This window comes from Nipponia nippon, unplaced genomic scaffold, assembly GCF_047370975.1.
Source record: "Nipponia nippon isolate SJK-2023a ecotype South Korea unplaced genomic scaffold, ASM4737097v1 scaffold_2, whole genome shotgun sequence".
Taxonomy (NCBI): Eukaryota; Metazoa; Chordata; class Aves; order Pelecaniformes; family Threskiornithidae; genus Nipponia; species Nipponia nippon.
In genome coordinates, this window is record NW_028262336.1 from 15,527,843 (window position 1) to 15,537,520 (window position 9,678).

General features: G+C 42.4%; 1 protein-coding gene across 4 annotated transcripts in view; it reads left to right on the top strand.

Moving 5' to 3' along the window:
- The window catches only part of CRYBG3 (crystallin beta-gamma domain containing 3), a 94,769-nt gene extending 85,226 nt beyond the window's left edge, over nucleotides 1–9,543 (top strand). For all 4 annotated transcript variants that reach the window (XM_087755830.1, XM_087755829.1, XM_087755832.1 and 1 more), the window contains 4 exons: nucleotides 2,667–2,790; nucleotides 5,088–5,246; nucleotides 5,847–6,006; nucleotides 7,486–9,543. In XM_087755830.1, the coding sequence (XP_087611956.1) occupies nucleotides 2,667–2,790; nucleotides 5,088–5,246; nucleotides 5,847–6,006; nucleotides 7,486–7,574 (532 nt within the window). In that variant the 3' untranslated portion in view covers nucleotides 7,575–9,543. The remainder of the gene's footprint in view (nucleotides 1–2,666; nucleotides 2,791–5,087; nucleotides 5,247–5,846; nucleotides 6,007–7,485) is intronic.
- Nucleotides 9,544–9,678: the final 135 nt, after the last annotated feature.

Below are 9,678 nucleotides of genomic sequence, written 5' to 3' on the forward strand. Positions count from 1 at the left end.
ACCTTTTTCACATAGACAAGGCTGTAATTTTCTTGAGAGATCTTATGGGATGACACGAAACCACGCAACATTTGAACTAATTTGGCAAGGAATTAGTGTAGACTGGTCACGGCTTAGGTGTATCTCTATAGTGATTCTTACAATGAATTTTTCAAACACATCTGGTCTGTTACCACCTAGAAGTCAAAACCCTTCTACAGATATCTGTGCTAATGTTGCTGAGTGCTCCTCTGATTCTTTGAGGTTGGTACAAAGGCTAAGCCTAACCTAGCTAATGCTCCAGAGCACCGTGGACTGTTTTCTTTCAGGAATTTCACACAAGCGTTTTCTTGAAAGGTTGGTTAAGGATTGAACCTCCCTTTCTTTAAGAGCAGTCGGTGGCGATTGACTTTAGCTGTGGGCCCATAGTGAATATAAGCTTCCCCACAGACCTTTGCCAATTCTTTATAAATTCTAGTCCCTAACATCTGTGCCACTTCCATCCTGAGCCCTTGCTGAAAATGTACATAGAGAGCGCAATTGTCTGCTGCTGCTGTTGTCTTGAGGTGCCCCAGGTGAGAGTGGCAAGCAGCTGCCATTTGAGGCTGACAACAGCATACACACATTCCCCATGATCTGTGCTAGTTTGGAGGAAGAAAGGCCTTCTTTGGGAGGAACCCCAAAGGTTTTATTTCTGGTGGGAGTGTATAAATCTTCATACCTCTGTGGAGGTGTTACAGTCTAAATCGTGTCCTGTTGGGGAACGCCTCTTTATGAGCTTTCCCTGCCCTCTCATCGTGGCTGTGGAACTGGAAATTAAATCACTTTGCCCATGCAGTTGGCTGTAAAGGAAGGGTGATGGCTTTGGGACCACGTAGTAGAAAAGCACAGGAGAGTGAGCGCAACAGTCGAGCCCCTTCATCTTCCTGTTCGTTTCTGAGTATCCAAGCCAGGTTAGCTGGTTCCCCGTCTCTGGGACGGGTCAGGGCAGAATGGCTGGGCTTTCTCTGAGCTCCTTGTGGTGCTCCCTAGGAAACAGACTTCCACAGCCTGGCCCCATCCCACACTGCAGATAGGTAGTCTAAAGGCTGAGGGTGGCAGGTGATTGTGGGAAGTCTGTGGGATGTCCTAGAGGGTTTGTTTGCCTAATATGTGATCAAGAGTTCAGGAAGGTGGATTTAGGGTTTTTTTGGCTCCTTGCCCTGAAGCCTACTGTCAGCTTTAGACAAATGACAAAGATTTATGTAAGTATACTGGTGGCATCTTGCTGCCAGGCTTAGGTACGAGGATCCTTCCTGAGCCAATTGACCACCTTGGTCAGAAACGGCATGAGCCTGGACTGTGGCTTGGCAAAGGGGGCTGGGGTACTCCAGGGTGCGGGAAGGATGGCGCAGGGGAGGCTGCTGGTCTGCGTGAGAGCCAAGATGAGTTTTGTCTGTGTCGCTGAATGCCAGAGGCCCAACCTGGCTTCCGATGGTTATTCCTGTAACAGGCCTTCCCTTCTCTGTTTCCTATAAATGTCTGCTTTGGCAACAGAAACTGCATTTCCAATGAGACTGATGCTCTGAGAACAGCGTTAACAGTGAATTCTCAGTGATTTCACAGAAAGCATGGCAAGAAAAAAGTCGAGAGTGTGTTAGAATTACAAGGAACATGCAGTGGTGGTCAGGCTGCTCTGAATACCTGTTAGTCAGGAGGTGTGGGACTTCATTTGAAGAACCAGTGATAGAGCCTCATTGCCAGCTGTGAACTGCCTTGTACATTTTAGCCTCCATGGAGTCCTGAGCAAGGCTGGCTGTCAGTTTCTCCAAATTATGCGCAATGGGGAAAAGTAAATTACGGGTGCTGTGAGCACTGTTAGTGCGTGTTTTCTCACTGACTTAGAGTGCAGCCATCCCTCATGTTCTTGGCAGCTGACCTGTAAAACAGGTAACATGGGGAAACCAGCATTTGCTTTGTGTTCAGATGAGTTAGAGTCAAGCGTTTAGGATCCGCTGTCTGTGCAACAATGTCCTATTGATATAAACAAAACCGACCTGTGATCCTGAGGCTGCCTTTGTAAGCAGCAAGGCATTATCTACTGAGCAAATGTCTAGCTAACAAGGGACCTATATGTGCCGATGCTTTAACTCTGTGTTAACAAAGTATTCAGCCGTGTCCATCGCTCAGATATGTTCACTACAAGAAAGTCTATTACAGCAGTGTATAGGTTTTGGAGTAAATATTTCATACGTGTTTTCAGACAAGTGGAATAGCTACAGAAAGCTTTAATTGTTGCAAAAGAAGACATTGGACAAGATCCTCTCGTAACGAGTATGTACAACCAGGCAGAGCTGCAAGTACTACTGTCTGGTGTGTGGCTTCCTAGGTTCCTAACGCATGCCCGCTGAAACCTGCGTTATTCCCATCCAGGTTCATGCAGGAGTTCTCATATTTGTGGGAAAAATTTGGGGGGGGGGGAGTTTACAAGTTTCAGGCAGACAAACAGAAAACAGGTCTTAATTTAGACAGAAAAGAGTTAAACCACTGAAATGGATGGCATTTTGTGGCACGGTAATACAGGTTTGGTATTAGCACTACTGTGGAGAGGTTTCAGGGCTTCAAGAGCACAGGCTTGAACACAGGCCTGTAGTTCAGTTTTGCTATGGTTAATGTGTAGCCTTTCACGTTCTGTTTTCTGTATCCAGGTGGATTGCATACGAAGGATGTAATTTTTTAGGAAAGCAGATTCTGCTGGAGCCCAGTGAGATTTCAAACTGGAATGAACACAGTGGCTGGAAAGTAATTGGCTCCCTTCGTCCTATGAAGCAGGTACTGTAACAGTGTATGAGAACAATTTTTTTTTTTTTTCTTTTTTTTTAAGGCAGGGATTAGTGCACAAGTATCAGCTCTAGCACTAAGTATAATGGTGTGCATTGTACTCCTTAAATCAGGCCAAATGATGACAGCCAGAAGGACCTACTGGAAGATTACTGAAGCAGAAAATTCCTGCGGTGGCAGTTATTGAGATCTATATTAGGCTCCTAAAGGGAAATAATTCCTAGTTTCTTGGAGCCAAGTTTTGTTTTTCTGAATGGCTCATTAGCATGTTCTGCAGATGCCCTATTTTTAAATTTTTGCCATATAACAATAATGATGAGAAAACCAATTCTGCATTGGCTTGTTTCATAATAACATAAATGGAAGCAAGAACATATTTTATTGTGCTATAGCCTGGATTTCCAAAAGAAGCAAAGTTTATGTAGTCCTACCAGGTTTTCCCTCTTTGCCTCACCCCAAGTAATGCCAGTTTCAATCTCATTCAAAGATTCAGGTCTCAAAACCATAAAGTACTTAGGAGCTTTGTGAAAGGTAGGTAGAGAAGCACGACTGAGATAAATGCCCCTCATTCCAGGAAAAGCAGGTGCAATTCTGCTTCTCTGCCTTTCCAAAACGCAGCAGGTAATCGGTGACACACATAAGCTCCGAACCAGTCAAAGCACATGTTGCTGCGTGCCCAGCCACGCTGCTGTGGGAGGGCAGCGGCCGGGAGAGAGGAAGAGGACGGGGGAGAGTGGCAGGGAATGTGAGCAGTAACTCCACTGGAACAGAGTTTTCATTAGCTCTGATTCTCACAGAAGAACTTGTTTCTGCTTAGTGACAAATGCTGCTTTGTTTTTAAACACTAGATTCAACTGGGGAACTGGGGAAATGTTGCAGTGAACAAAAATAATCATCTTTACCATTAGTTATGCATTGTCTACACACCACACACCCCCCCAAAGTAAAGGATCCCCCCCCCCCCCCCCCCCCCCCAAAAAAAAAAATTATTTGTCAATCTAAGAAGTTGACAGCTCCCTGGAATTCTTTGGAAGTGGTAACTACCGAAGGACCCCATTTTGGCTCTGTTTTGGCAAATGATAATGAAAATAATTTGTGCTGATCTTGAAAACTGAATTCTCTCTTCAGCCAGCAATCTGAAGAGCTTTTGTATTTGGTAGCATCCTTTTTTACACTGCAACAGTGAGTAGTGTTATAAGGCCTACTTCAGCTACTTTGCTGGGACTTTTGGCATTGGGGGTTTGTGTGATTTTGTTTGTTTGTTTTGTTTTAAATCCTGCAAACTGAGGGCTTCCTTGAGTTTGGGCAGTCAGCTACCTGTGCTTGACACTTCTGTGGGCATGGTTGTATTTTTTGAGACTGGAGTAATAATTCAAATCTGCATCACCTTATATTTCTTCCTTCTGGCTCCATTACAAATTACAAAAACAGTCAAGTCTGCCAGTGTAAGAGGTAGCGTAAGAAAAAGCGAAACATTTGAAACTCATGCTAAGTGAGACACAAAAATTTTGCTTAGTGACTTCATAATACGATCCCTTCTTTGTAAAGAATAACTATACGCTATGCTAATACACATTAGTTTACAGATGCTTGGTGGGAGAGAGGCGTTATTGTCCGTACCTGAGGGTTTGTTTTAGTATGAAAAAAGGAGATTCAAAGCTCCCGGAAGAAAAACTATGCTTGAGTTGGTGTTCCATCAGAGCTGCCATTTATAACTCGCTGCTCTTTATTTGCACTGAAATCAGTGAAAGACAGAGCAAAAGCTTGAACCCTGTAGTAGCCCTACAAAATCTCCCTATTTTTTGAGTAAACTGAGTAAACAGGGGTGCCGAGCCATACCCTGTTTTCCGTGTATGTTCGAAAGCAATGCTGTAACTTCTCTGCCCTGTATTCTAGTTAATGGGGGTTGAAGTTGCTGATACATGACTTGGTAAGTTTTGTGTCCTGAGAGTAAAAAGCTTGTGGAGTACAGCCCGTTTACTGGCCTCGGAGTTAGTGAAATGTTCTGAACTAGAAGTATTTGCATATTGCAGGAATTAGTTCTATAGACATAAATACATTTAAAAAAAAACAAAACTATCTGCCATTGCTGCTTACAGCTGTCTATCTGCATGTGAAAAACACTTACTGCTGCTTTACATGCACGTTTCCAACAAAAAATTATTGAACATCCTTGTCTGGAACTAGAACATATACTTCAGAAAACTGATATAAGATGGCGGGGAGGCATTCTCACATCACCTTTCTTAATCTCTGTGTTGTAACCATCTTCCTTCACACTATTTCAGCCAGCAGTGTACCTCAGAGTGAAGAACCGAGCCATGGGTAAATATTTGACAGTTGCTGGAAGCCTAGCAGATATAAGAGCCACATCAGTGTGCGCATCCCCGTACAATGGCAAGAATACCCAGATCTGGCACTACTGTCGTGGGCTCTTCAAATCCAAGGTGAGTTTCCAGGTGCTGGAAGCGGGTGGGTTGTATCACCTGCTGTCCTCGCACCTTCACTTCTTGCTTTGACTGGCAGCTAGCGTTAATACCAGGATAGCTTTTGGCCTCCCCCATGCGCCTTAAACCAACACGCTTATAACCTACATCCTCCTACTATGTATAGCCAGATTTGATCTGCCTGCTTTGGCAAGTTGGACTACTTGTCCCATCTGTCTAATGGGACTGATGCTCCTGGAAGCAGAAACCTGGTTTTGTCTAAAGTCGCAAGTTTAAGTTTATTACCTCTAAAGAGTTAAGAATTTCTCTGAAAAGTAATATGCGGAGAAAGTAAGTGATTTTGTGTTAATATTGCCCTTGATAGTCTCTTATTAATATAAAAAGCTGACAATTTAACACAAACACCTGAAATAACAAAGACCACCACCTCTGATCAAGCAACTGGTCAATTGCTGAATAATCTGTTCCTAGCTTGCTTGCCAGGCTTGTTACCAGCTATAGCATGGTCACTGCAATATGCTTGGTGCCCGAAACAGAAACGAGTCAGACACAAAACTGAGGCTTTGTGGCCTGGATCTCACTTCTCTTCTTGTTCCTTAGGCTAACAACGCCTGCCTGGATGTCATCGGTGGCAGAGACGTGCCTGGGGCCAAAGTCGCGCTCTGGGCAGAACATGGGAAGGACAGGCAAAAGTGGAGACTCAATGAGGATGGAACCATCAGTTCATACCTCAGCGACCAACTGGTGCTTGATATTAAAGGTATTTTTTTTTTTTTTTTTAAAAAAAAACACAACTAAACCCCACATATTCTAACTGCATTTTTTTGATTGAGGTTAATTGCCGTATTCCAACTCTTTTTGTGCTTAAGATTAAATACTGAATCTTATCTTTCCTGTTAGGTTTATGTCCAGTTGCTTGATAGTGTGACAAGAAACAACAGGGCAGGGGGGAACCGTACTCATTTGATCCCAGAGGTGTATTTTGATCAGATCAACTGTTCTATTCGAGGGAGTTCAGTAGTGCTGACAGCAAGAAATGCAAGCTACGTAAGGCAAAATGGTGAAGGAAAAGCAACGACGGAATAGGTGTGGCTCAAAAAGAAAAAAGTGCTGACTCCTAATATTTTCAGGCTGGTTAAAATTGTCATTGCTCAAGTCCTAGTTCTTCTAATTATCCATCATGGTAGAACTACCTCACTGGAGAATGGCTGTTCCTCACACTGAATTTGTTCAAGCCTTGCTGCTGGCGCTAGGGTTTTATCCCTACGGAAAGGCCTTGAGGCAGTGACTGGTTATGAGGTTGGGGGTTCTGTGATGCTGTCTCCTCAGATGACAGGTCTAAGTAAATTAATTGATAGCCTAACACCCCTGCAGGGCTCACAGGCCAGGGTAAGGGCACAGGTGACAGTCATCGATGTTTTCAGTGAATGTCCTACTGGCCATTGTGCATCTGACCTCTGCAGCTCAAACTTCCTGATAAGGAATTCTCAGCCCCCTGATGCTGAACTAATAGAGCATTCCTGGCTTCCAGAACCAAGGAGTTTACCCACCATTACTAATCCATGAATAGTTACTACAAAGCCATTAAATGCAACTGGTCATACTAATGGCAACTCTTACAGTATCGGAAAGCTGTGCTGCCTAGCTTACTGCAAAATAGAATGCTGAAGGCTGGGGTGGCGAGATACCACTTGACAGCTCTTCAGAACATTTATTTCTTTTAGTGGCTTTTTATTTGTGGTCTAATGATAAAAAAATGCACTGTCATTTCTATGCTACATGTACTCAAAGGAGAGAAACTCTATTTGAAGGACTTCGTAAGTTTGTTGTTGAAATGGATATGCTACACTAAATAATCTCCCAGGTATCTGTGAACCTGTGTACTTCTACTATAGCGATACACGCCTTCAAAATGCAGACACGTAGCAGGAGCTCAGGATCTGCCAAAAGCAAAATCTCCTTAGAGGTACTGTTTCTGTGCACAACGGTACATCTGCAGACTCCCAGTTGTGGTGTATTCTGCTTCCTAACTAACGGAGCTCCTCAGGGCCTAAGCTGACCAGCGACTGTTTGAAGGAGACAGACACACAGAGGCAGAGGGGCAGATGTGGAATCCTCATGGAATTTCCATTTTTCAGCTAGTTTTCCTACTTGGTCACACTTTTTAAAGCTTATGCATAGACTTTTCTGAGCATTTCTTTTTAAAATTTTTCTTCTGTGATTTTGTTTTGTTTTTAAGGAGGAAATTATTACGACAAGAATCACATCATTATGAATCAGCCAATAGACGACAAACACTCACAAAAATGGGATATTGAAATATTGTGAGTAAAACCCACCACACAGATGGACCTCGTGTGGGTTATTAACACCTAGAGGGGGGAAAAAAAACCACTACTGAAGTCACACACCACTGGAACCTTGAGCAGCAACTCCTCTCTACGTTCCTTCATACCAAGCACCAATTCCTAAAACAATGGAATTTTGCACAAGTCGGGAAGATGGGAGGTTGATCTAATGTCTTTCTGCAGGGAACCTGATTCTTTAGAGGCCGCTCCTATGAAAGTCACTATTACTGCTCAGGTGAAGTATTGAAAGCAAATGCAAAAGACTAGACGTAAGTTTTGCAGGATATGAACTGCAAGAGATGATCTGGGAAAGGCTCTTTAGAAATGTTGTCTTTACCATCTTCCCACAAACTGATGGAAGCTCACTGAAGAGTGGATGCACTAATGACCTTGGAAGAGGCCGAGTTGGACTTCTATGCCCCAAGTGAGACTGTGTAGGCTCCAAGCAACCCTGAAGCTCAAATCATACATCTTGCTCAAATGCAATTTATTTTGTTCATAAAGACAACTTTGAAGTGGAATTACCAGCTCAGCATGTGAAATGGGGCGGTAGAGAAAGCCTGACTTTCACCCCCCAACGTTACTGGTAGGCCTCTGTCTTCATTTTTTTTAACAATACCAAGTTTCCAGATTGAGGAACTGGTTTTGCTGACCCACACCCTGTTTCCAGCCCATGAAATGGTGAGTTATCACTGAAGGTCACCTTTAACACGGAGCCATACGTGCATGCATCAAAAGAGAATATGTGGTCCTGGGTCAGGCTAACACTTCTGCAAGGGCTAGCTGCATTTAGAGCAGTAATGATTTTAACTCTAGCTGTGTTTTGGTTTGATGTATATAGATTAATTTAATACCATGTAGTTTAGTCTTGAAACCCTGTCTTCCTTCAGAAAATAATTCACCCTAGTATGTATTTTCAAAGGTGCAAGCAGCCTGCATTTCAACGGTTGCTTAACATTAAACGAACAGCGTTAACTGCATGTTAATGTTCCTGTGGCTCATCAACACCACGTACATCTTATCCCAAAGGATGAGGACTTTAACGGTCCAGACCTTGGCATGCCGGTGCTTTCCTCAATTTCAGCACTACACAACCAGCCTACTAGCGATCCCTCGAGACAGACAGACAGAGCCCAATACCTGTTGTTGCAGGCTTGGAAAGCACGTTCCTCGCTCAGCACTGACCAATACAGAAGGAACTCCAGACATTTGTAGGGCTGTGAACACCCGACGTGGAAGAGAAGTCCCTTAGATCACTGGTAACTCCATTTGATTCCAGCATCGCTAAATTAATCTACTTCATTGAAAATGTAATATTTTTCCCCCTTATTTGTATATGCAGGGTATATGTATTTCTATAACTATTTAAAGGTTAGCTAAAGATAGATATTTTAGTTGACAAAAGCTGTAACTATTCCAGTTGTGCATTCAAACAGGATTCATCCCCAAACAAATAAAACCACATAACCCCTAAGTTTGCCACAGAAATAAAATATATGGATGTCTATTTTTATATGAAATGGAGTTCTGTATAGTACTATTTAAAAAAAAACAAACCCTGTCTACTTGCACTTACTATTTTACATTCTAAAATTATCAGAAATCTGCTGTTTAAATAACAGATCTTCAAATGTAGGTATATTTTTCCAACTAAAGCACTTGTTTAGCTTTTTTTATATACATCCGTGTATCGAGTGTTCTACGTGTGACTTGCTTTCCATACGAAATTTTAAAAGCCTGTGTAAAAAGTTCTAATCTTTTAAACCAAGAACGACTAAATCGTATTTGGTGTTCCATAACGAAGTAACGCAGGCTTTTGTACTTAAGAGATCTTGAATGTAAAATGCTAAGCATGTATATTTTAATTGTATCAAACTTTTTTTTAGGAGAAACATTTTGCTTGTTAGTTTCTTTTTAAACAAACTAAATACAATGGTTTTTAACAGATATCAAGCACATTCTTGCAAAATACTTCCTTTCAAATGGACAAAAAAGGGATAAGTATATTGGATGTGTGACTGTGCGGTTACATTAGTTTGCATATTAAACATCCATGTTCAAGTATTAAAATAACTGCACTACAC